Source organism: Artibeus jamaicensis, unplaced genomic scaffold (assembly GCF_021234435.1).
Source record: "Artibeus jamaicensis isolate MK-2021 breed Jamaican fruit bat unplaced genomic scaffold, CSHL_Jam_final scaffold_1964, whole genome shotgun sequence".
Taxonomy (NCBI): Eukaryota; Metazoa; Chordata; class Mammalia; order Chiroptera; family Phyllostomidae; genus Artibeus; species Artibeus jamaicensis.
In genome coordinates, this window is record NW_026522030.1 from 42,892,792 (window position 1) to 42,919,397 (window position 26,606).

At 44.6% G+C, this 26,606-nt stretch overlaps 1 protein-coding gene across 1 annotated transcript in view; it reads left to right on the plus strand.

Moving 5' to 3' along the window:
• Window positions 1–26,606, plus strand: part of SLC1A1 (solute carrier family 1 member 1) — a 68,852-nt gene that overhangs the window by 39,751 nt on the left and 2,495 nt on the right. The window contains exons 3-11 of the mRNA XM_053656112.1: window positions 9,068–9,160; window positions 9,733–9,847; window positions 11,249–11,291; window positions 12,665–12,763; window positions 15,551–15,735; window positions 16,954–17,061; window positions 18,899–19,021; window positions 19,411–19,605; window positions 24,507–24,641. Coding sequence (XP_053512087.1) covers window positions 9,068–9,160; window positions 9,733–9,847; window positions 11,249–11,291; window positions 12,665–12,763; window positions 15,551–15,735; window positions 16,954–17,061; window positions 18,899–19,021; window positions 19,411–19,605; window positions 24,507–24,641 — 1,096 coding nt within the window. The remainder of the gene's footprint in view (window positions 1–9,067; window positions 9,161–9,732; window positions 9,848–11,248; window positions 11,292–12,664; window positions 12,764–15,550; window positions 15,736–16,953; window positions 17,062–18,898; window positions 19,022–19,410; window positions 19,606–24,506; window positions 24,642–26,606) is intronic.

The window sequence follows — 26,606 nt, forward strand, 5'->3', positions numbered from 1 at the left end:
TGCCTTACTTGCAACATCTGGAGCAAATAGGCTCTGCCTGCATATCAGAGTGTACCACCTTTCTCTTTCCTCACAGCCTTGTTTGGAAATCAAGAAAACATGATTGCCTAAGCAGTTTTGCACACATGAAGTAAACATTTCCCTAAGACCATCAAGAAATTTGTGTTTTGGCCCTGGCCAGGTAGCTCCATTGGTTACATCCTCATCCTGATACACCAAGGTTGCATGTTCCATCCCCAGTCAGGGCACATACAAGAAGCAACCAATGAATGCATAAATAAGTGGAATAACAAATCTCTCTCTCTCTCTCTCTCTCTCTCTCTCTCTCACCCCACTTCCTCCCTTTCCCTTCCTCTTCCTCTTTAAAAAATTATTGTTTTTCTTTTAAATTTATGTTGAATTAGAACACAGGTATTGAAGCCAAAGGACTTAGCTGTGTTAATTGCATTTCTACAATGCCATTTGTCCAAATAAGGTGGGTCACGTGGTATATTAGGAATGGGAATGTACCACTTGGAACAGTAATAAAATGAAAAGTGGCAAGATAAAAATAGGCCCTGCTTCAGCCTCTCTCTGAGATAGTAAAGCCTGGTGAGTCCAGCAGACTTTCCTTCTGCCTCAACTGGCACTAGACCGGTTTCACAGCTCTGTTTGACTATGAGTTAACCTAGTTCTATTCCTTTAAAAAATAATAAATTAATTTTTTAAAAAATGACCAAGAAACCTTGCAAGGATTCTAAGGAAATTCCTATGTGTTGAATGCACGGGCATGGGAGACCACTCGTTCATTCCATCTTTGATGTCCTGGGCCCTATGCTGGGCACTTAGACACAAAGAGAAGTCCTGTCCCATAAGGAAGGGGAGTCCATTGCAATGCTGTGTGATAAGTGAGGCCAGCAGCAGGGACGACTGAGGTGGAGTGCTAGAGAGAAGTTAAAAATCAGGTGAAGTGGAGTGGGCATTCCAGGCAGGAGAAGACAGCAGAAGGCATGGCATTTTGGGGGGACAGTGAGACTGACTGGAATGCCAGAGACATGGGGAGAAAGAATGGAAATGGAGAGGTGAGTGTGTGGCTTCATGAGGTTTGTGTGCCTTCCTGAGGGTCTGGACTTGAGCCTGTAGGTATGGGGAAGCAAGTTATAGCATCGACAACCTCCAGTGCCGTTTTCTCCAAAGGGACACCATCAGCAATCTTCCAGTGGGGAAGTATTGTCAAAGAAAGTGACACTTGGTAAAGATGGTCAGGCACACTTTCATTCCGGCTCATTGTGATAGGTATAGGGGCCCCTGCGGTGGGCTTTTGCCGTAGGGAACAGATATTGAGCTCAACTCTGAATGAATACAGAATGAGCAAGAAGGAACTGAGGGCCAACCAGCAGAGTAAAGGGAACCACAGATGATTACTAAGAGGAAGCATCAGGGGTGAGGACATTTCTGGCTAAACTGACCTAACCTGATTCGTGCTGAAGGCGGGCCAGGGTAATCAGACATCACCTGGGGGATGGTGGATGACAAGGAACCTAATTAGACATCAATAGTGATCAGATATCAAGAATGAAAGGTTCCAATTAAATTAGGATTCTTGCTAAAACTAGATTTTACAAGGAGGGGTAAATGGGCCTAGGAGAAGCTCCAGGAGCCTGACCAAAGTTTGGTCAAGCAAAGAATCTTTGTTAGTATCAACAGACACAGGTAGAGGGAGAGGGGAGTCTAGTGGTTAAGGGCGCAGCCATAGGAGCCAGAGCGCCCAGGTTAAGTCCTGGCTTTGCTGTTAACTGACTGCAAAACTTGGAACAAGTTGCTTAACTTGTCCTCAGCTATAAAATAGGAAAATGACAGTACTGTGTGGTGGTGCATTTAAAGTGCTATCTAGTTTTTCCACTTACTCTCTTCTAACATTGTCAGAAGTATTGATGTGAGAAACATCCAGACCTGTAGAGAATTTCTGTGAGAGTTTATTTGAGGCAAAATTGACCAGAGCGGCCAGGAAACAAGATCTCAAATGCTCCAGAGAATGACAGTTTTGCAGTTTTTCTCGTCAGGGTGGTTGTGCCTATTACAAAGGTGTGTTAACCCAGGTGCACAAAAACAATGGACAGGGCTGGCTTAAGGCAAAGACAATAAACCTTGTACTAAAATTGTTACGTGCCTGGGACATGACTACCCACCATGACCTGCCCAGTTAGGAATTTATGATCAGGTCACCCTTGGGGGTTACTTCCATAGACCCATTTTTCATCCACAGAAGGTAAAGTCCGTGCATTGGCATTGCAAACTGTAGGGCCAAGATTAGAACTGCGCCATGCACGAGGGAGTGCACACAATGCGTCCATTCTAGAAATGAAAACAGTATAAAGGACTTGCTCTGCCACTGGGTTATAAAGGTCACCAGCCTTCAAGTAGCTTCAACCCAGAAACCTGAGCTGCCAGTTTTATAAAGAGAAGCAAAGAGAGAACTTAATAATAATTAGATTGTGATAAAAAATCAGAAAAGTGCCACTGACCTTTTAGCTATCGTGTTGTCACAGCGTTCATAACAAGCTTTGAAGGCAGTGGCTGAGTTCCTCAGATCCTCTGAGGTGTGTTTAATGCTCGTATTTATGTTCTTGTAAAAAGCTCATGGGGTCTCCTAAGAAACTGGTCCCAGTGCAAATACCACAACACTTCATCGTATTAGAAAAGGTGTTAAAACAGCTCCCCAGATTGCTTAGAAAGCAGGAGACCAGCCCACTGCTTTGTTTTTTGGTGGGAGGAGTGCAGAATTTTTTAATTTGCTTTTGTTTTGTTGTTTGTAGGCAGATCACATAAGCTTATAGCCTTCTTTTATCTCACATGATCTAATATCTCTTTTCTTCTTTTTTATTGTATTTTTCCCATTATCATTTATCCCCCTTGTGCCCCTCCCCTCTACAATCACCACACTGGTGCCCATGTCCATGAGTCCTTTTTCCTTTTTGCTCAATCCCTCTCCCCGCTAACAAACTCCCCCATGGCTCTCATCCTACTCTCTAGCTATGAGTCTTTCTCTATTCTGCTTGTTATTTCAGCTTGTTCCTTAGACTCCACATGTGAGTGAAATCATATGGTATTTGTCTTTCTCTGACTGGCTTATTTTACTTAGTATAAGGTTCTCCAGTTCCATCCATGCTATCACAAAGGGTAAAATTTGCTTTTTTTTTTTTTACAGTTGAGTAGTATTCTATTGCATAAATGTCTCATAATCAACAAATAACAAGCACTGGCAATGATGTGGAGAAAGAGAAACGCTTCCACACTGTTGGTGGGAATGTAGATTGATACAGCCACTGTGGAAAGCAGTACAGAGAGACCTCCATAAGTTAAAAACAGATCTGCCTTTTGACCCAGTTATCCCACTTCTGGGAATATATCCGAAGAAACTCAAAACATGAATTCAAAAGAATGTAAGCACCCTTATGTTTATCGCAGTGTTATTTACAATTGCCAAGCAATGGAAGCAGCCCAAGTGCCCATCAGTAGATGAGTGGATAAAGCCCCGCTGCTTCTTGACATGTTTTGAACATCAAATGTGGACCTGCTGACAGAGGCGGCAAAGTGACCTCTAGTTGGTGCTGCCCGAGGACCAGGTTCTTTGTTAACTTCAGAGAACAGTGTATGCTGGTGATATGACTATTTTAAGGGAGTTCTTTATATTAATGTCTCTAAAGAAAATAGATGCGCTATAGTTTGCGTGCTCCTCTCTGCCTTTTCTCTTCCCTTTAACCATCCCAGGTAAAGTCCAAGCTGCGGAGATTTCCCTGCACCCTGGATTAACAAAGTGAGATCATACCCAGCCTTGCTTTCCGTGGGCAGTGAATTTGTTTATTAGATCCTCACAGAAACCTGGTGTAGTAGTACAGTGGGTGGGATCTTAGCCATCTTTAGAGATGAGGAAACAGGAGGTTGAAGAGAAAGTAAGGCGCTTTGCAAGGTCACACAGATCCTGGGACTGACACAGGCTCTCGAGTTCCATTCTGGAACATTCTGCTGCCCAGGAGCCAGACTCTGGGAAGAGGGGTCCTGGGGGCAGGCAGCTGAACTTAAATAACTAGGTTAATCCTTCAGTCCCCACATGATTATCAGACTCCTTGTATCTGTACTCGGGGCCACTGAGTACACACTGGCAAACAGGCAGCGCTCTAGGTCTCCTGCCATCAAGGAGCTACTTTATAGTCTAGTTAAAAAGGCAGATGTTAAATAACCCATTGATGGAAAAAATGTGAAACATGACATGAACAAGATGCAGGTGAGGAAAACAGAGGAGCCTGGTTCATCCCGGAGACTCAGGGAAGGATTCTGAGGAAAGGACGTGAAAGTAGCCAAATGAGCAGTCCAGCGGAGGCAAGAGCCTGTGAAAAAGCCTTAAGTGGTGGGGAGCTCGGTCTGCCCCAGGGGCAGAGAGGGCGATGGGAAGGTGGCCCAGCTGGGGCAGGGAGGCAGGCCAGTGCCCTTCCTGTAGGGTTTCATTAGCTAGATTAAGCACTTTCTGTTTTATTCTAAGTACCAGAAGGTTATGCATGCATGTGAAATACCCTGATTTATGTTTTTTAAGATCTCTTTAGTGACCTGTGAGGAAGGATTACGGAAGACAGAGTGAGGGAATGAGCTCACCCTTGTTAAATGCCTTCCATTTGCTCAGTGATATGCTTCACGTTGATCATTTCATTCAAGAATAATGGAGGCTTTTTACTGAGTACAAATTGTGTTCTGGGTGCTCTGCCAGCTGTGTTACAGGTATTTCTAAGGCTCACGACAGCTGTACAAGATGAGGCTCTCTTTCTCCTCACAGTTACCCTTTAGGGTGCAGAGTCCTTTAAAACCTCCATTTCATAGATGGGGAAACTAAGGCTGGTAGGAGAAGGCTAGGATTTGAGCGCAGTCTGTCCCACCACAGCTAATCAGTGCTTGTTTCCCTCCGTGCCCGTGGCCTCCCTGCTGGTGACAGAGAGACAAGAGTCATCTGGACACAGGGATGCACCAGTGAGTTTCCTGGACGTGGTTTCCATTCACAATTAGTAACCACCATCAAATGCCAGACCAAAAAAACTTCCAGTAGCAATTAGTTCTGACACCCTAATGGCAACATGGAGAGATCGTCACGAAAACTTTGTTCTCCTGTGGGCGGTAAGCTTAATCAGAGAGTTCTCGGAGGAGTCTTTTGCCCTTGAGTGTTTATTTTTAAAATGTGCTATTGTTTAGCCCACACAATTGCTTTCTTTGTGGTGTTTTTCTGAAAAGTTTAATAGATTATTACTGTTGTGGCCAGGAGCCAGCACCTCAGCTCATCAGAGCCTCTTCCCAAAGTGAAAAATAAAAAGCTAGCAGGTGCCCCTAACTTCCAAGGACAACCCTGGATTGTACCCCTGCCTCCAGGGCACAGAATTCACAGAGCACCGTATTTGATGCACTGGGGACCAGAGAAAAAGAAGCCTCCAGCCTTAGAGCAACATGGTCAGTGTGGTGATGGAAATGCGCACCAGGTGATGGTTTACCTTTATTCCCTCCCCTGCCCTGTGCTGGCATGGTAAAGAGTGTCCTGGATTTTGTAACTGAGTCAAACTGGCGGAGGAGCTTATGAGCCATATGTGGCTTGTGTCTACTGTGGTGGACAGCACAGCTGGGAGACATTTCCATCATCAGAGGAAATTCTGTTGGGCAGCACTAATCTAGAACTCGGTAACGTGTGGACAGAGAGAGCGTGACACAGTGGGTAAGAATATGGCCTTTAGGGTCAGACTTGGGTTCAGGATCCTGGCTTCATCATTCAGTTGCAGGACCATTACTTAGCCTTTCTTAGCTGCAGATTTCTTCTCTATCAAATGGGAAGACTAATACCTGCCTTTTAGGGCAATAGTGAGAATTAAAGATGATGCACTCAGCATTAAGTCATCGCTCCATACACGGTGTCTGTTGTCACCCTTGTCGTCATCATCATTTGTTATTGGCAGGTGGGGCGTTTAGACCTTTCAGACAGGAGTTTTATATTCAAGTTAAGTTCTGTAACGTTCCTTTCATAAAGGCTTTCAAAGATTAGGCTGTCTCTCTGCATATGTGCCTTCCCTCTCTTGTGGTTACCGCCCCATCCTCAACATCAGCTTATAAATCGTCCACGAGCCTGGATTCAGGGACAGGTCTGCCCTCCGTCAGTGATGACTGGAGAGGTAGAGGGACCACCCTAGAGAGGCAGAGAAATACAGTTGTTGGTTTGAATACATTTCCGCAATGTCCAGGACAACTATAGGACTATGGTAAATTTGAGGAATGAAAAACAAAGCTCTTTCTGAAAATAATGACAGGTTAGTTGCTGTACTTCGGCAGGGAGGGGCTGGCTGACTCTTTGGGGTGTGTATTTATTTAAGATTTTTCCACCGAGAATCATTAGTGTGAAGCCTTTTATTGGCAGCTGGGTCCTGGAATAGAAGCAGAGACACCAGCCCTTGGCCAAAACATTAAGACAAATTAAGACATACTGACATGTGCTGGAAACAGTTACCCATGCAGATCTAATTTGTTTCACTGCTGGAAGAAAATCCTGAGAGGACACGAAGCACATACTCGGGAACAGTTCTGCAGCCACCCTGTGAGCCTGTCACTCATCAGCATCTTTGGGGTTGGAAGCTGCTTAACTTGGACATCTACCAAAGGCCAGTGTGTCTGAAAATACATCTCCTATTAGGGTCAGGCATACAGGTGGCTCTTCAGGTTACTCAGTTCTGTTAATGTGGTGATTTTCTTGTTTGTTTTTTTACCTAGTATATTGTTATACATAATTACTATAATTGTTTATCAAAATAATGTACAGAGCTCTAAAATGGAATAGGCACATTTTATAATTATATAATATACTTAACAAACATATGTTTGCATTATCGTTTGCTTTTTTCCTATTTATTTATTTTTATTGTATTTTTTCTTTTTTTTTAAATTTATTGTATTTTTTTCATTACCATCTATTGCCTTACCTTCTTCCACCTCTGCCTCCCCCCTGAGCACACCAAACTGTATTTTTCCCAAAGAAAGAGAATAGCGTCTATCATTATGGTTATTCCAGGATGTGACTATTGCAATATGCCCATCATATGTATAGATAGATAAATATTTGCACAACCTTGTCTCGGAGGTTGGCGAATGGGCCCTTAACAGCATCCTGGGTGGCTGTTAGAGAAGTCAGAGCCCCTTCTCTCCAAATTTTAACTTCCAAAGAAGCAATCAATGGCCAGAGGAATGTTGTGTTTAGATTGAGAGATGATAGCTTCCCTATAGGTTTTTCCTGTATTAAATATGTTCAGTTATATGTAAAGAACATAATCTTCCAGTCCCGTAAACAGAATAGATAGGAGTGAATGTGAAGCTGTTCGTGCCTGCTGACAGCCTGCAGGTTTACTGCCTTTCCCTTGACGTTGCTTCACGACAACCTCCCCATGTTCCCGGCTACGCTGCACTTCAGGTTTTGCAAACCGTGTGGGACAAGCCACACATGGTGCAGGCTCAGGAAACTAGTTTTCTTTGTCCCTGATGGGTGTCACTCAGTTGGTTGGGCCTCATTCCAAAAGCAAAGAAGGGGTCCCTTGGTCACAACAAATGCCTGCATTGTGGGTGCTGTCCCTTGTCAGGGCACTTGTGAGAGGCAACCAATTGATGTTTCTCTCTCTCACTGATGTCACTCTCTCTCTTTTTCGGCCTCCCTTCCTCTCTTTCTAAAGATAAATGAAATCTCTTAAAAATCATTTTCTTTGGTGATCATTTGATCAGAATGTGATTCTCCTTTTGGAAATCAGGCAGGATGGTCTGAAACCTCCAAAGGATAGCTCACTGAGAGACGATTCGGTTGCTTCTCAGCTTGCTCCGTGCAGTTCACTTACAGAGCTGTGTCATCGACTCCATTTACACAAGCCTCTTTGATGGGGGGCAAGGCCCTCTAGCAAGGAGGGCTGAATGCTTTCCACCTCTGCAGCTGTCCTGGGCATTCTAGATAACTGCCCAGGCAGTGTTCAGTAATTTTATTGGCAGTCAAAGACCATTTGAAACTACATCTAACAATGTGGCCATACACCTCTTAAATCACCTGTGCTCTCCAAAATTTTTATTTATATGCTGCCTCTTTAAAATGGAAGTTTTAAGGTATGTTACAATCAAAGCCATGCACAATAAAATTAATATGGGAGTGATCTGAAAATCATTAAAAGAAGAAGGAAATATGCCAGCCAGGATGGTTAAATGACATTACTGCGGCTTACTGACTTTGGCCACCTAAAGATCCAGCGTAAGTGGGTGACAAATACATTATGGTGCAGCCACATGAGAGAAGCCTTTAAAATTATCCTCAGGGTGAGTTTATAACAATAAGGGAAAATGCTCATAATACAGTAGTAGTAAGAAAGAGGGTTAAAATGTATAAAATTATCTCAGCTATGTTTACAAAAATAAAAAAATATTAGAAGATAGTTCACCAAAATATTAACTATGGCGGATGAGCTGAAGTGATTTTTTTGTATTTTTCTTTGTTTTAGATAATTACAATGAACATATATTACTTTTACAAGGACATATAAAATTTAGCTTTTGACTCTGAGCTTCCTGACAAGAGGCAGAAGGGGTTATATGATTTTCATTATGTGATGAAAGAACTATCTCAGTTCTTAGAAATAAACTCTTCCTTGTTACGGACTTCCCAAAGGATGCTGAGTGGCATATGTGCAAATCTTGATGAAGTTCTTAGAGCAGATGCAGAAGGGGCACTCCCTCTGACCGTGTCTCATGACCACCACCCATGAGGAGCCAAAGGGGTGACTGGTGTCACTGTGCGCTGCGGCGGTGAGGGTTTGCCAATCAGGGAACGTGCCCCTCGTGGGGCTCGCATCTCTTAATTTTGTGTTTGGAATTTCAAAGTGCTTTTTTCACCCTGTGCATCTTACCCAAATGTGTGCAACAGGCTTAGCAGATCCAGCAGCAGTTCTCAACTCTTTCACACCATCAGGATCTGATCATTACTAGTCCTGGAAATCAGTCTTTTAAAAAGTAAAGTAATTTGACTTCTCCCCTCTTTCAGGTGTTTCTGCTCTGGATTCCAACGTATCTGGAAAAATTGGTCTGCGTGCCATCACATATTATTTCTGTACCACTATCATTGCTGTCATTCTAGGTAAAATTTATTGCTGAATCTTTATTCCTCTATATAATTGCAGCTTTTTATTTAAAAGGGTTGGGCTTTTAATAATGCTCATGGTTTTTGTTTTTAATCAGAAAGTGGTATTGTTACATTACCATGAACCTTTTTGGCTTGAAGTCTACACAGCACCTTAAAATAGAATGCTGCCTGTTCAGTTCCCTGCCAGGCACATGCCTGGGTTGCAGGCCCTGTCCCTGAGTGGGACAGGTGTGAGAGGCAACCAATCGATGTTTCCCCCACACATTGATGTTTCTCTCCCTCTCTTTCTTCCTCCCTTCCCCTCTCTCTAAAAATAAGTAAATAAAACCTTTAAGAAAGTTTTTTTTTTAAACACGAGAAGTGTTCCTTCTGCTTCATTTAAATGGAAAGCAGTTAAGGCTGCTGCTGAGGCTGCAGCAGAGATTCAGCATTTTGGCTGGCCCTGGGGTCCTCATGCCCATACTGCCTGGTCCCACCATGCCTACTGGTTCGAAGAAGGATGCACAGGTGGTGCCAGATGCCCTGGAAAGGTCCTAATGCTCTGTGGGTGCTGTCCTTGACCACAGGTATTGTGCTGGTGGTGAGCATCAAGCCTGGTGTCAGCCAGAAAGTAGAAGATATTGACAGGACAGGCAGCAGCCCTGAAGTCAGTACGGTGGATGCCATGTTAGACCTGATCAGGTGAGTGTCGTGCCAGCAAGGTGGCTTCGTGGGTGCTCAGCAAGCGTGGTCACACTGGGCCCCGTGCTTGGTTTAATGTTCTGCTGTTGCCATCCTGAAATTTTTAATCATTTTTAAATTACTGTGCATTTTGATTTTGCCCTGGACCCTGCAAATTACATAGCCAGTTCTGCTCGCTGGGTCATGGTTCCAGCAGGGCATGGAAGGGATAAGCTCCTCTGTTAGGACTGAGGATGGGCAGAGATGCAGAAAGTGCACGTGTTGCATCAAGACCTTGGGCTGGGTTGGATGGTCAGTTCAGAAGCACATTTGAAGAAAAATATTTTTTAATTGTACAGGAAAAAGCATCTTAATCTGAAGCAGTCAGGGCTGAACGTTGATCAGTTAACAAATAGCAATTAAAGAAGAGAATCACTAAAATGATAGATATGCGTTACATATTTTGTTTACACTTAAAATTTAATGCATTTATTTGCCAATTTTTTAATGTAGGGTCAAGGTCTTTTTCTTGAGTGTGTGAATTGATTGTAATTTTCTATCGTTTCTGTTGCATATTCTGCCGAGTGAAACAGAAATGCGTCATCTAACAGTGCCCGCCTGCAGCCTGCAGGCTGCATGCGGGCCAACACAAAATCTTAAGTTTACTTAAAATATTATGAGACTTTTTTGTGATTACATGTCGCATTGTATTTAATGTGTGGCCCAGGACAACTGTTCTTCCAGTGTGGCCCAGAGACGCCAAAAGTTTGTACACCCCTGAGTCCAGATTCAGTTTCCACAAAGTAGAGCAAAAGAAGCCTTAGAAATTGCAGGCAAAGCTGAGTGCCAGATCCTTCCAGTTTTTCTTTCTTTTCCGCTGGCTTCCCATGCCTAATTTAACTATAGAAATTTTAGTCACTTGTCTTGATTGAGTTTCTAGGCATTTGGCTTAGTTTTCATAGAAACCATACCTTCCTTTTCACACTCATATTTCATTGATTTACATAACTTCTTATTTAGTAATTACAGTGATAATTTGCAATTGGCATACTTTGGGAAGAATTGCAGTGGACTCCTGGTAAACATACATTCTCGTGAATAAGAACAGAATTGTGTAGAATATTAAAAAGTCTCCTAACTGTGAGTGTCCACCTGCCAGTGTGGTGTCTCATCCAGGACAACATGCATATCAGTTACTCAGTGAGTCGGTTAAGGCATGGCTGATTCGGAGCTTTCTGTGCACTTGGTGGAAGCTTAGCAGGGAAAAATACATCTTAATACATGGAAGTATTATGCCAAAAAGCCAGCAGAGAAACCAGAGTACTGATTCTATGTTCTGTTCATCCCCACCAATGTGTGGGTTGTGACAAACAAAACAGAGCTCTTGCCTTAACATAACCCTGCTCTTTCTGTCTCCAACAGGAATATGTTCCCCGAGAACCTCGTCCAGGCCTGTTTTCAGCAGGTAATAACACTGACTTTTGTCCACATCACTCCCCTCTTCCTGCTGCCAACATTATTTCCTTGCTGTGACCCAGTGAACAGAGTTAGGCCATCCAAATGGCAGGGAGTATACCTGTGAACGGAGGAATTTTAGGGGACTCCTGTGTTTGGACCCCTGCTCTTGGGTCACAGTGCAGTAAGTGCCTGTCATGGCTCAGATTGCTCCCTTTCCTTTGGGCTTTTCCCGCAAAAGGGCTCAAACGGAGCAAGTCAGAAAACCGGCAAACAACAGATGTTTAAAACATGGCATCTAGTTCCTCGTTTTGGAGGACCACATCATATTTGTGGAGAACCTTAGGCTGTCAGGGATGAATAAAGTAGCCTGCTTTCTCCTCTTTCAGGGACATTAGTGTCTGACCCACATGGGTGGCCGGTGTCCCTGGTATCTGGTCCTCTCCTCAGCCATTCTGTCCCCATTGCTGGCGTTCTACAGAACAGCATAACAAAACCATGATGGTTTTTATCTCTAGGAAAGTTTAAAAATCTCTGTGCTCCATTTTCTTAAGGTCTTTTTCTCTCGTTTGTCTATGCACGTAGACAGCTGAGTCTATCACAGACTGCTGAATTCATTTACATCAGTATATGCACAGAGACCCCTGTGTACACCAACAGAAACGGCAATGAAACTGCTCACTGCCGACCTCCAGGCGGCACAAAACCACCTCTGTTTCAGGGGTGGCTCTGCGGTTCGGCCACAGTGGTCACTTGTAAGGTTCTTGGTATTGCCAGAGCCTCGGAGGAGTGCCGTTTGTGCCTGGAATAATGGTGCACAAGCTTTCCTTAACCCTCACTGCGGAAGCTCCACAGAACCAGACGGGGGATTCAACAGAAACCTCACAGAACAGCCCCAAAAGGATTGCTGGTGTCAGAACAACCTTATAGTTATTGGTGTTTATTAAAGTCGTAGCGACTACATTTATCAAAGTGATGAGGTTTCTGTCAGCTTCAAAATAATAAATGAATAAATACATAAATAGAAACAAAAATGACAGGACTCCTGTGGAGTCTGTCTGCTAATGTACCTATAAATAAAACCTGTTCTTACTTTCACATTATTATTGTTCCACTAACTTGTCCTTTATTAGGAAAGTGGGAGAACATTTTGACACCACTGAGTGGTGGCTGTGGGAGGCAGGAGTTTTCTCAATTCCCCGTTTGGCTCCAAAGCCTCACAGGAGGTTCTGTCAACACGTGGCGTCAACAGAGGCATGAGAGGTCGGACCTTCCCATGGTGCTTCTTTGCCCAAAGGAACCATATTCCTGGGGTTTAACCTCAAATGCTTAAAAAAACTTTTTTTGTTTGTTTGTTTGTCTTTTCCCCCCTCCAATATGCAGTATAAAACCACGCGTGAGGAAGTGGAGACTTCCAGTGAGCCAGGGGTGAATACGACAGAAGCATCTGTCACAGCCGTCATGACTACTGCTGTGTCCAAGGTACCCTTCCTCCCTCATCTCCTGCACCCGCCCCAGGAGGCAGAGGCTGAGCTGTGAGTGAGCGGGTGATGCAAATACAGCCAGTCCTCATTATTCATGCCTTCTGTGTTTGTGAATTCACCTCCTCGCTAAACTGTGTGCAACCTCAAAATCAACACCCGAGGCGCTTTCATGTGTCATCTGTAGATATGCTAAGAGTGGTGAAAAGTTTAAGTCTCCCAATGCACATATGTTCCCAGCTGAGGTTGAACAAGGCTATCCTCTGCCTTCTTGTTTCAGCTCTCATACTAAAAACAAGTATCTTTTTGTGGCATGTTTATGCCACATTTTTCACAGTTTTATACTTCTCGCGGATATTTCACTGTTTAAAATGCCCTGTAGTGCTAAAGTGTTGTCTATGGCACCTACATGCCAGAAGGCTGCAATTTGCCTTATGGAGAACATAGGATGTTAGATAAACTTCATTCAGGCATGAGTTACAGTGTGTTGGTTGTGAGTTAAATAAGATGTCTCTGAACAGCAGCAGGCATAAAGCAGGATTATATATTGCTTATTTGATGAAAATTTTGTGAACATTGGTTCCCAGGAACTTAATTATGCATTTTCCCTAGAAAAGAATAACTCAATATTCACTAATTCAGTGTTGGTGACCACTTTGTAGAACATAACTGCCAAGAGTAGTAAGAAGCAGCTGAACCACATGGAGAGGAGAATGAGCCCTGCCGCCTCTGCATCTCTGCCCCTCCTCAGAGTTGAGTTGGGCATCTCTGGGAACCACTGTAGATTTGCAAGACTATGTAAACACAGAATGCAGGCCCACGATTTCTTATTTGAAACTCTGCCCAGATGCCTTTCAGAAACCAGGGTTGTCCACTTTGGATGGGCCAGATGGTGTGTGTACACGTCACATACCGTCCTTAGCATGGAATTGGCAACAGCACTCTAGAGTAAGAGAAACAGACCATAAGAAGTCTTATCTCAGTTCAGGGTATGTTTTGCCACCACGAATTTGCCATAAACTCATCGTTAAAGTCAGTGGGCTTTGAGGGCTTTGGGGATTTCACTAGTGGAGGCTAGAATGTATGGGCCTGATATAGTACATTTTTAGTCCTGTAGTAGATTTGTCCTGAATGTTCTCTGCCTTCACGCAGGAAGGAAAAGAGAAATATTCAGTAGACTTAAGAATTAAAATCAAATAGGCCACCGTTGGCTCCGTTTCCCCCTACAGAATGCGTTTATGTCCTTAACTTGCCCTGGCCAATGTGTCTCAGTTGGTTGAGCATCATCCTGCAAAGCCAGAAGGTTGCAGGTTCGATATATGGTCATAGTGCATGCCTAGGTTGTGGTTTTGGTCCTGTGTCAGTGCACATAAGAAGGGCACAAATAGATGTTTCTCTCCCTCCTTTCCCCTCTCTCTAGAATCAATAAGCATGTCCTTGATTGAGGATTAATAAAAAGAGAATGCTTTAACTCCCCTGACAGGTTCAGTGGCCCTCCGCAAGTTGTCATGTCCCCAGTTTCCGACCTTCCTTCCCAGGGGGCCCCCTCTGTTCTATCCAGATCCACCTCTTCAATTACTCCTTATTCCTGCCTTGCAATGCCGTTCCACAAGGATTTTCTGAGCACCTCCAGGAGCCAGTCCCTGCTGAACAAAGGATTGCAGTAGTGAAAAGATAGATGTGGCAGTTGCCCTCATGTGAAGAGTGGTGAATATCCAATAGGGAAGAACAGTACTCTGGGGCATTCAACTGGATGGTTTCAATTTGTTCAGGTGCCATAAAGGGTGGGTAGGAATTATCCAAGCAGGGTACAGAGGTCCAGTGCATGATGGCATTTGCCTTTGTTCACCATTTTTTAGGAGTGTGTTTGCATCTTTTGGCTGCCTGTTCCTGAGGCCTAGCTTCCCCTAACAATCCTCATTCATCTCCCCAGTTTCCATGTGACACCCATAACTCATAGCTTTGCTATGCAGTTAATTACCCACCATCTTGCTATCATTGGCCTATTTTTCTCATGGTTAGTTTTGTATCTCCAGCTGCACTGTAAGACCTGATGCTGTAAGACTTTGTGCAGTTGACACACACTAGCTGCTCAATAAATATTTGTTTAATTAAACCAATAATTTAAAAATGACTGTACCGCAGGGGCTCATCCAGTTACAGTATATCCTTTAGAAATCTCTCAGTAAATCTCATGCTCTTCTCACCCAGGATAAAGCAAAGAAATGGTGCATAGTAGTAGGACTCTGGCTAACTTTTATATCTCCAAAATTCTGTTGGTCACGCAAATTAGCAGCAGTAAAGAATGTTCCCATGCTTCATTATCAGCATAAAACAGTAAAATGTCCTAAAAAAGTCAACACTAGTAAGTATTGTGTTTCCCACATTATTAATTCCTGTCTTTGTTATGCAGATTCCAAATGTGGCTAGTAGTTAAAATAACCTTGAAAATGCCTTGATTCTAAAGTTCTTATTAAAAATGTAAAAACATCCCAGAGTAAGAAATCTTCAAAGGAAATATTCCAATAGGCATTTGTTGAGAGAAAGAGAAAAAAGAACACTTTACATAAACCTCAGTGGCCAAGGGTAAGAGTGGTAAAAAATTGATACGTGTGTAGGTGTAGGTGGGGTTGTTTTTTTTTAGTTAAATTCCCCAAAGTGTTGTTGACTCTGACTTGTAAATCACTATTTATTATGTTTGGCTATTGTGTCTTCTTGTTGTAATGCCTGTGCAGTCTAACAAGATTATGATCATGCATCAATATATTTTCTTGGTTTCGATCCACAGAACAAAACAAAGGAATACGAAGTCGTAGGCTCGTATTCAGATGGCATAAATGTCCTGGGCTTGATTATCTTTTGCCTCGTCTTTGGACTTGTCATTGGAAAAATGGGAGAAAAGGGGCAGATTCTGGTGGATTTCTTCAGTGCTCTGAGCGACGCAACCATGAAAATCGTTCAGATTATCATGTGGTGAGCAAATGCCCCTTCTTGCCATCTTGCTTCCCCCGAAAACTGTCCCCTCAATATGAGAACCAAGAGTCTTTTGTTTCTGAACTGACTCACCCTCTCTAGATGAACCCTGACCATCCAGACACTGGAGTATTAAGTCATTGCACATATTACTTTTGTCACTGACAAAGGTCTAGATATCAGCCATTGTCTTCTCTACCAAAGCCCTCGATCATCTTGTGCCCATCCAACGTTTGTGTAAGAAGTGACTCTGAAGGAATGATGGGAAGGGATTCCTTGCATGTCAGAACACAAGTGCTTTCCTTATTAGGCTGTGTGCAGAAGGGTTATTCAAAATACTTATAACAAGTGCAGCAAGAGCACTAACCCATCCAGACGGAAGCTGCTAGAGTATCTGCCCCGTGTCTAGAGATGCTGAAAAGTCCAGCTTTCCTTGGAGTCCTCTGTCCCACTTCTCACATCGAGCTGGTTTAACATTATTTACTCCAAAGTGTAGGTGTGACAGTGACATAAATAAAGGGCTCAGTTATTTCAGTCACTAAATCCCACTGAACCTCAGCTTCATCATCTATTAAAAACGATAGTAATAAAATGTACCACTAGGGTTGGGAGAAGTATATATTCTAAGTGAATCGATGCCTGTAAAATACTTAAGCCAACACAAAGCATGTAATGAGATCCATGAACAGCCATTATAACCACTCCTGCTACTGACCCTATTGCTCTGTTGCTGAGACATTTACCTGGGAAACAGGATGTCGGTGGCTAGAAAGAACCTAGGGACTGCCTTTAGAAGAACAAGCTAAAATGACATCTCAGATGTGACAGTCGGTCAAATGTTTGTGTACTGGGGACAAGGAACAGATTACACAACAGTTTAACCATGGCTTCTTTTTTATTTTTTATAGATGAGGTGACATTGGTTAATGAAGTTATATAGGTTTCAGGTGCACAATAACCACACCTTCTCGCCAAGTTTGTCCCATTATGGTAGCTTAGGTGGGTAGAATATAGGGTGTGCGCAGGTGTTGAAACCTGGAGCCACTGTGGTCCACCAGGGCCTGAAACTGAGGTGAAACTGTAAGCGTAGCTTCATCGTGTGTGCTGCGCTGCTGCCAGCTGAGAATGTGTGCAGACCGAGGCGCAGGCCCTGGCTTGCTTCCTCCCCAACGATCCCACCGTGAGGGAACACCTGCTGACGTTGTGCTTACTTTCTAGTTACATGCCATTCGGTATTTTGTTCCTGATTGCTGGGAAGATCATAGAAGTGGAAGACTGGGAAATATTCCGCAAGCTGGGCCTGTACATGGCCACCGTCCTCACTGGGTATGTCAGGCACAAGAGGAGAAATAGAAACCTCACTTGAACTCCTGAGGGCTGGGTTTCAGTTGGTTAAAATCAGCTTCTCTCCCACGTGCAGGGGAGACGGGGTTCAGCGATAAGAGAGCGCGTGGTGGGGGGCAGGACTGCCCTTTAACAGCTGTGCTGGAGGTGGATCTCACTGTGCTCATTGCCGGATCTTGGCAGAACAGCATGGACCAGCCTCTATCACTGCTTTTATTACTTGTGTTCAAATAATTTTTTTAAACAAGAGCAAAACCCATTGGTATTCAGTCTTGGCTCTCTCCTGGCCTTCACTTCCTCAAGCATATAAACTAACCAAGCAAGTAATACTAACTCCCATGCACCCTGATCCTGAAAGAAACTAGGGTGGGCCTAAATAAAAATCAAGCACATAAGAGCAAGATGGCTGGTTGGTTGCAAGCCTGTTGGTGGGACTAGTGACCGCTGTCACCCTCTGCATCATCACAGGGCCAGAGAGGGCACTGAGGAATCTTCAGGCTGGTAGACATTGTGTAAAGCTGGAAGGCAGCAGGAGACAGGTCATTTACATATTTATTTCAGCCCAGTTATTGGTTTGCCAAGGGAATGGGTTGTAAATGGTACCCCCAGATACCTAGTCAGGGGCAGGATACATCACATGTGCTGAGAAATGTGGACCACGGGAATGAGTGAACATCATCAGTTTGACTCCTGCAGGTCAGTGCCCCGCACACCCAAATTGAATAATCAGCCCACTCACTGGAACTTGATCACCATGGGGAATTTCCACTGCACAGCATTCGATACTTATTCTGTGTTTACCAAAAGCATAGCCCTGATGGCCAACAGGGAAGAAGCCTGGGTTCCTACAGTGTGGGGGTCAGTCATGTCCCAGGGCCCCAGTGCTAAGGGAGGCAGGACCATCAATTTATGAGAGGCCAGGGGCTGTGTTCAGGCAGCGATAGGGCTGAGGTTCATTGTGCTGAGCCATTTTGTAGAGGGGTTCTGCTGGTTTCTGTCCTCTTATCCTAGCTAGGTTTCTAACAGAAAACTAAATCAGTCAGTTCCTCATAGTTCTTAGCCACAAGCTCTCTGTCCAGAAGATCCTCTCTCCAGACCTCCAGGAACTGTATTTTCAATGATTACTTTATCTTCACATAACTGATCTTTAACCTCTAAGTTGCCATGTAACATGGCATCTGCTAAAGTGGTCTCATTTCTGAAGCTCCTATTTTGTGTAACCTACATATTTCCATTTAGAAGACAGGAGTAACATAGAGCGTCAGTCCTGACTACAGAAGAGCAGGGATGTCCTCCTCCTTACTGCATTCCTCACTCTCCTCTTAAATGGTAGGCACCACCAGAGTGGTCGAGGGCTGTGATAACGACTATACCAGAGGTTCGAATGGGGCCACAGGGTCACTAAGTAGGGAGGAGTCAGCTGGATGTGGAAAGGCAAAGGAAGGCTCCCTGAAGGAGGGGAAGTTTTATGGAGCCTGCGAGGAGGAGTTAGGTTTCTACAGCAAAAGGAAGTGAAAGCATTTGAGCACAGTCAGCAGGAATAGTGTGTGTAGGGAAGCATGATGTGATTGTCCTGTGAGCTCTGAATTGTGGGTTCAGCCACTGGCTTGGCATCTAACTTGGACAAGATGCTCCATTTGCTGAGTGAATCTCCTTATCTTCGTATGTGGGATGGGGACAGGTATTCCTGCCCTACTTCTCATTTTCTCATTGGGTCAATATTAAAGTTGAATACGTTATGAATAAAAAAGCTGTTTGAAAAAAGGTTAATATGAGGTGGTGCATCACTTATAAACCTGTTTCTCTCTCTCGTTTACAGACTTGCAATCCACTCCATTTTAATTCTCCCACTGATATATTTCATAGTTGTAAGAAAGAACCCTTTCCAATTTGCCACGGGAATGGCCCAGGCTCTCCTGACAGCCCTCATGATCTCTTCCAGGTAATCAGAAGGGGGTGTCTAGAGCTTGTTTCTGGGCCATGCCTTATCAACTCTCACCACACTCGATGAAGCACTAACTATAGCTTGTGGATTTTGTAGCTGCCTTTAATTCAAGAAACAATGTCCATATTCTCTTCCCATGTCCTTGAACGTATTTCTTCACCCTGTTGGATTTTTCCTGCCCTCTTGGCATGGCCTGCAGCCTGGAAAGGGGTTATGCTGCAACTTGGAGCAGTGGCAGCCATAGCACCTTTTGATATCTGAACCCGTCAAAAGTACCAGCATGCTTTGGTCTCTTGGTTTAGTTCTGAGGATAGAAGTGTCTCCTCAGGCAGGGACTGAGGACCCACATTTCTAAGACGTAAGCTTCTTGTCTTTTTACCACACAGTTCGGCAACACTGCCTGTCACGTTCCGCTGTGTTGAAGAAAAGAACAAAGTGGACAAAAGGATCACCAGATTCATGTTGCCCATTGGTGCTACCATCAACATGGACGGGACTGCCCTCTATGAAGCAGTGGCAGCTGTGTTCATTGCACAGCTGAATGGCTTGAACCTGGGCATCGGGCAGATCATCACTGTCAGGTGGGTCCTGGGGTCACACTCACTTCCCTTACTAGAGTTGCCTCTAGCAAAGGTCACCTGTGAAGGGACATCAAGAGTGATCCAGTGGTGGAGTGATATTCTTGGTCTACAAAGTCTCTTCCCAGGACTAAACACAACTCAAGGCATTTGAAATGCCTTTATAAAACACCCAGGTGGAAATAGGCAGTGAGCAGTGAGGTCTCAACTGTAGATACAGAAGCTGGAGTCCTGGGCTTGATAGTCAGTTATCTGTGTTTGAATCTGAGTTTTATCATAATTAGCTATGGACTCGGCCAAGTTTCTTGAATTCTCTAAGTTTGTTTCTCACCCATAAAATGAAGATAATTGTAATACCAACATTTTATCCAAGGAGTGATAATTAAGTTAGACGATGCATATAAAATGCTTAGAATGATGCCTGCATGGTGAGTACTCAGTCAGTGTTCAGAATGGATGACATTACGCGGGGAGAGTCCATACAGTGGAGAAAAGGACCAAAGACTGAGCCCTAGACAATCCTAAAGTGAGGTGCAGGCAGGGAGGGAAGAACCCAAGAAGAAGAATGATAAGGAAAGAGAGGTGGGAAGAGGGCCGTGAAACCCAGAAAAGAGAAATTTTCAAGGAGAAAATGGTCAGTGGAGCCAAATACTGCAGAGAATCCAAGTCAAATGGAGATCAAAGTTGTCTTCTCAAGTAGATGGTGAAAATGTCATTAGTGAAGTTATCAGAGCTATTCATCTGGAGCAGCTCTGTTCAGTATGGTGGCCATCAGCTACACACACAAGTTGGGCGGAGTAGACACAGAAGGTTCCATTGCTGCAGAAATAGGTGCCAGTGTTATAGGTCCTGTCACTGTAGAAGGTTCTGCTGGTCAGCACGGCTTCGAACTATGGGTTGCAATTAGAGTACATGAGAGACTTCAGTTTAGAGTGGAAGATTAAGACTAAACTGGGTCCCTGAGCCTACTCAAGGATGACCTGAACATGTCAGAGTTAATTCACTCTTGCATCCCCAGCACTTGGCATAGGCATAAGTTCCAGGCATAAAAGAAGTTCTAATAGTACAGTACATCTTTAAATCTTCCCCAACCCCAAGTCATAAAGTATTTATTGCAGTTTGCTTGAAATTAGCCGAAGACAAGTACAAACTAGGCCATTTGGCTCATCTGCTGGGCAGCTCTATGGTGGCTAAGGAAGCCCCTGCCAGAAGAGCTGGAGTAAAGTCAAATGGGTTGAACCACAACAAGTATGTTAGAACCGAAACCTTGAACCATGCCTGAGGAGGTCCCTCAGCCACTGTGGTTCCAGCAGTTGCTACTTTTAGACTCCCAAGAGCCTTTTCCCACCTCCCTCACCTTGGGCTGTGGAATCCTGGCTGCACTGCGCTGATTTCCAAGGAGTGGTTGTATGAGATGCCAGTTTTTGAGCTACTTGCCACCTTGTGATGAATTCCCTCCCTCTGCCTCAGTCATAAGTTTCCTATATCTCTCTAACCTTTAAAAAAAAACAAAAACGTGCTGGAGGAATGAACTTGAGGCTAAATAATTCACATAAAAACCTCTCTCCCTGCTCTGGTATATTCCTATATCCAACTTGGCTGATAGCTGCTGGCCCAGAGCCAATTACACCTGCAAGGTCCAGAGTAGTCACTGACTTAAAGTAAAACATCCTCTCTGGCTCCACCCAGGAGACAATGAATTAATGAATGTTACTTTTAATTGTACAAGTTACTGTTCTGGGTGGTGGTTAAAGAAATTTTTGGACCTATAGTTTACGTCTTTCTGTGGCCCTGTTGGACTGGACATCAAAGAAATGTAGGCATTGTCCACCCAAAACATACTCTTTTGTGGTTTTTTCATAGCATTCATTTACCAAAGGTTACAACTGATTGAAACTAGGATATGTTTTCTTATAATGAAAGCTAATTATAACACGTGGGGCCCAGAAAGAGCTTGGAGGAAAACGTAGCAGTAATAGTACTAGTAGTTGCCTTCGTGGTAGTGTTACCAAATGGAGCCCCCTTCTCCTGGGGTCCCCCTGTACTAGGTTTGCCTTGCCCGCCACCAAGGAATGACATCTCTGAATGTCAGGGATTGGTGAAAAGGAATGGAAATATTTATTCAAAAAGTTATACAGACTTAGAGTAATTGACTTAATGTCTTCATTAAAACCCTAAGGTCCCTTAAAACACCCTCAAACACATACAGTCCTTCCTTCCCCCCTTTGCCCAGCCCAGGGTACCATCTCAGGAAAAGCAATAGAAGTCTGTGGCTCGGGCAGTCCCTGCTTCTTTCCAGTAATATCTGCTCAGCTGGCAGGCCTCCTGCAGTTCCCAGCACCATCAGCTGTGTTGCTGGTATCTCCAGTTCTTAACCCAAACCTGTGTGACACGTTCTCCTGGCCCACCAGCAAGAGTCCTTTTACCCCTTTCCTTCCCACAGTGTGTCTCCTGCATTCTTCCAAACTGCTGAGAGAGAGCTCTGTGTCACTGCTATATATTGCTTTTCCACTTCCTAGGCTGTGTGGCAAAGGGAGCCCCAAAGCCTCCTGGTTCCAAACCTCGCCAAACCTGCGTGGTTCCCTCTTTCATCAAAGCTGCATGGGGCCCCCTCGCATGGCTGCTGTGCCTGGGTTTAAATCCCAATGCCTGTCTTCCTCTGCAGCCCCATTTCTGACTCCTCCCACAGTCCACTACACCTGCCAGCATTCCCATATTTTTCCAGCTTTCCTGGCCTGCCACAGTAAGTCTGGGAGGGCATGGCCTTGTGGCTGGGAGTGAACCATCTCCAAGCTCTCAACAGGGGCTGTAACCAGGGGGAGTTGCCTCCCAGTTACATCCTGGGTAGAAGTCACTCCCATCTCTCTGGCTCAAAACATAACCACAGCCATTTAACATATCTATGAAACCAGTTAAAGGTTATAGATATGTTAATTGACCAGGCCAGAGGTTAGCTGCAAAGCTGTGGCTGCACATAATAGCTCTGCATGTTCCTGCTCCATTTGTCCCATGGCTCAGTTCAGACTTGTGGGGCTGAGGACATCCTATATTTTTAATATTTCCTGGACACCTTGAGTTCTGGACCCCATTACAAATCCCTCTTTTGGGGAGCCCTGGCTGCACCCTGTTACAGTAGTAGTAATAATACTAGCAACAGTGGTCATAGAATAGCAGCCACTGCTGAAGTAGCAGAAATGGTGTCAGTTTTTAAGCCTCTACTATATCCAGGTGCTGCACTGGGTGCTGTACATGTATTACCTCACTGAGTCTTCACAGCAGCCCTGCAAAGGAAACATATCACTTACATCTAACAGGTGGGAAACATTCAGAGTAGTACTCGCCTAAGGACATGGTGTCAGTAAAATTTCTTCCCCTATCTGAAGATGTATACTGCAGACCAAAGCCAGTTAAACAGCTGAAGTTAAGTAAGCCAGGTCTGGTCAAAAGCAGAGTTTTGACTAAAGCAATTTCGGGTTCCAAGCCCAGCCTCAGGTTTATAAGGACCACATCATTAACAGTGATGTGTTGTGGGTTCCGAGAATGATCTGTGGACATGTGTACATATCACTTCTGACACAGAACCCATCAGTGCATTCAGTTTAAATTTTTTCAACAAGCATTGAAATAAACTTAGGTTTAACAAAGAATACATAAGTCAAAACAGACCTAAAGGATTAGGCAGACCTGAAATGTTGAGAGGAGTTAGAACACCCCAGAAATCTCTGATTTACTGGAAGTTGGGTGGCCACAACCACTGAGGAAAGGCATACTTGTCAGAGAACTCTGGCCTGAGTTTAACCATTCCCTGAAACACACCTGTGACCCATCGCTAGGCAGATGAAGGGGCAATAGAGTCAGCTTCATAAGAACTCTGAGGCTTTATGAGCTCGAAGAATGTGGCTTTGTGGCTAGAATCAGAGATTGTTCTAGTATGAACTGGCATTTTCTGCATCTTCACCTTTCTACCCAGTAGCATCCTGGAGGCCGTTCAGGCCATGGCCCAGGGTGAGGGCACGTCTCCAGAAAATGTAGTGGTGTCCTCTTCCAGCTGACTCAAGTCAAAGGACTTTTCAGGCATGGTCAGCCTTTGTTTCCTCCAAAATGACCAGATTTAAGTAAAGAAGTTGCTGATGAAAAACGCACATTCCAAAGGGAAAAATCCCCAGTGCCATGTTTTATCTGCCCAAGAGGGATCTTTTTAAATACGTAGTAATGAATTTCACATGGCTGCCTCTCCTAGATTCCACATCTGTCTTTCTTTTGCACAAAGTGAATCCACTGGCAAAAAGGAGCAGTCAGGAATAAAGGCTTACACCTTGGACAGGAGTCATAGCTATTTCTCAATTCACTGCCCGAAAGGGCATCTCCCAGAGAGATCAAGAGTTTTGTAATGTCAAAAAGGTGCGTAAAACCTGCCAGAACACTGCCGGTTTTGCCTTCACCTAAAATGCCCTACCACCCTTCAAGGCAACATAGATTCCTGGCTCGTATTACATGCTCATTAAATGATTGGGTGGGTGGCTGGGATAAAGGAGAAAAAATTCAGGTGAGGAGGTATCTGTCACTTGTTTGGATGAATGGGTAGATAAAGCCTTCCATAAATACCCCAGTTGGTAAACTCTTACCTTCTTCCTGAATCTCTCTCTTGCTCACTTTTTTGTGTGCCACCCACGCAGTCCTTGCATTCAAGAGATTTGCTGTACCCCCCCTGGAGGGAGATGATGTCCCCTCAGTTTCTCCCAGCCCTCCAATAAGGCAGAGCTGGCACTCAGCAGGTAACAGCTTCTGGCTGGCTAATTCGGGGACAGCAGGAACAGCCATTGGGACTAATCGTTTTGGGCCAGGGGCCTTGAAGGAAGAAGTGGGTGTCTAACTCCTTTCATGCCGGTGTGTTCTGACTACAGTATCACAGCCACAGCTGCCAGCATCGGAGCTGCTGGTGTGCCCCAGGCCGGCCTGGTGACCATGGTGATCGTGCTGAGCGCCGTGGGCTTGCCCACCGAGGATGTCACCCTGATCATTGCTGTCGACTGGTTCCTGTGAGTTGGAATAAATGCGCTGCTGCCGCCGGATGGGGAGGCGGGCTTCCCAGCCATGCAGCATCTGCAGTCTGTCATCATTCTCTCCTCAGATTGCCTAAAGAGCCATCTGTTGCTGCTTTAATTTCCCTCTGACCAGGCCATCTGATAACATGCTTAAAGATTAATTGCTCATAACTTTAAGCAGTGATTTTAAAAAGCCAGTGCCCTGTACTAGCTCATTATACCTGGTAATGCTCACGGTTAGGAGTTAGGTATTAGATGAGATAAACACAAATAAAGTGAAGAAGCCAAGAATGGCTCCGGCCGGCGTGGCTCAGTTGGATGGAGTGTTGTACCGTAACCAAAAAGTTGTGGGTTTGATTTCTGGTCGGGCCACGCATCTAGGTTGCAGGTTTGATCTCTGGTCCAGGTGTGTATGACTCCTGGTCCAGCAGTGTGTGGGAGGCAACCAGTTGATGCTTCTCTCCCCCCTCCCCTTTCCTCTTTAAAAGCAATGAAAAAATGTCCTCCAGTAAGGATTACAGATTTTCCCTTTTCTTTTTTTTAAATGCATCTAGGGGAGGCCCCAGGCATTTCAAACCCCATAGGCTACCCTAGCCTATCTTAGCCGTAGGTCAGAACCACCTGGTTCAAAATCAGCCTATCTTCCCAAGCATCAGACCATCAGGGGCAGCAGTGTGAGCAGAGGCTTTGCAGTAGGACTGACTTGGGTTTGAATCTCCACTGGGTGTCTTCTTACTGGCTTTTGACCTTGAGTAAGTTCTTTAACCTCTCTGAGATCCAGTTGCATTATCTGTAAGATGGGTAGGATTCTGTCTATCTCATTGGGTTGGTGTAAGGACTGAGTCAGCTAATATAGAATGGTGTCTGTCTGGCAGACAGTATATGTTCAATACAAGGCAAGTCTTGTTAAAACTAGTGTTAGACCATTCAGTCCTCAACCAATTCATTTTCTCTCTCTCTCTCTCTCTCTCTCTCTCTCACACACACACACACACACACACACATATAACTGAGGAACACAGCAGAGCAGCTGTGGTATGTTCAGGGTAAGGATAAGAATACATCTTTTGTGACCCCCAAGCTGAAAGTTGGAATGAGCTGATTCCCAGCTCTCTCCTTGGTTGACACCCACGTTGTGCATTGGTCTTCCAGCATCTGGGTCTGGTTTTGTCCCCTGGCCATCAGGGGAAGCGTAGCTCCTTAGTGAGCCTTCACTCAGAACCAGCCCGGGCTTACTGCAGAGTCCAGGGCTATGTAGTTTGCAAGTGGCTGCTGAGATGGAGGAAAGGGGAACAGAAACATTCCACATGGTTTTTAGATCAAGTCTTCTTCAGAGACTTTAAGGACTTCAGAAAGCAAAAGCTCCTGAACCTGGGAGGCTGTGCCATGTGGGGCCCCCTTAGTAGCTGGTTGGTTCTACAAGGTCCTTTCTTGCAAAGGTGCCCTACCATTGAGACAGATGCTTCAGTTTTTTCTTTCTAATGCAGAAGGGCATCCAGAATGCACATGGGTAAGCACTGTTGACCTCTTCTGCCCTGCAGGTGTAGTTTCCACAAGAATATTCATGCACATAGTTCCTACCAACTGTGCTCCAGCACCCTCTCACCAGTGTGCCTTCCTTACCCACACAACTCCCTGCCTGCAGCCTCTTCTCCACACCCTCTGGGAATTCAGATTAACTGGGGGTACTCAAGGAGAAAGCCATTCCAAGGCAAACCTGTGCTTTCTGACCATGCTCTGTGGCGTGTCGCTGGCCCATTTATGGAGTGGCCTAGTGTGGTGAAGAAACAGGTGCACCAGGGACACACACGTGGCACATACGCCACCCCCTGAACATCTGAGTTCTCTCGCCTTAGCCAGAAGAGTTCCTGGAAGTGCCCACAAGACAGGGGTTAGAGGTGACAGACTTACTGAATGTATTTACTTATTTTTATTGAATTTATTGGTGTAACATTGGTT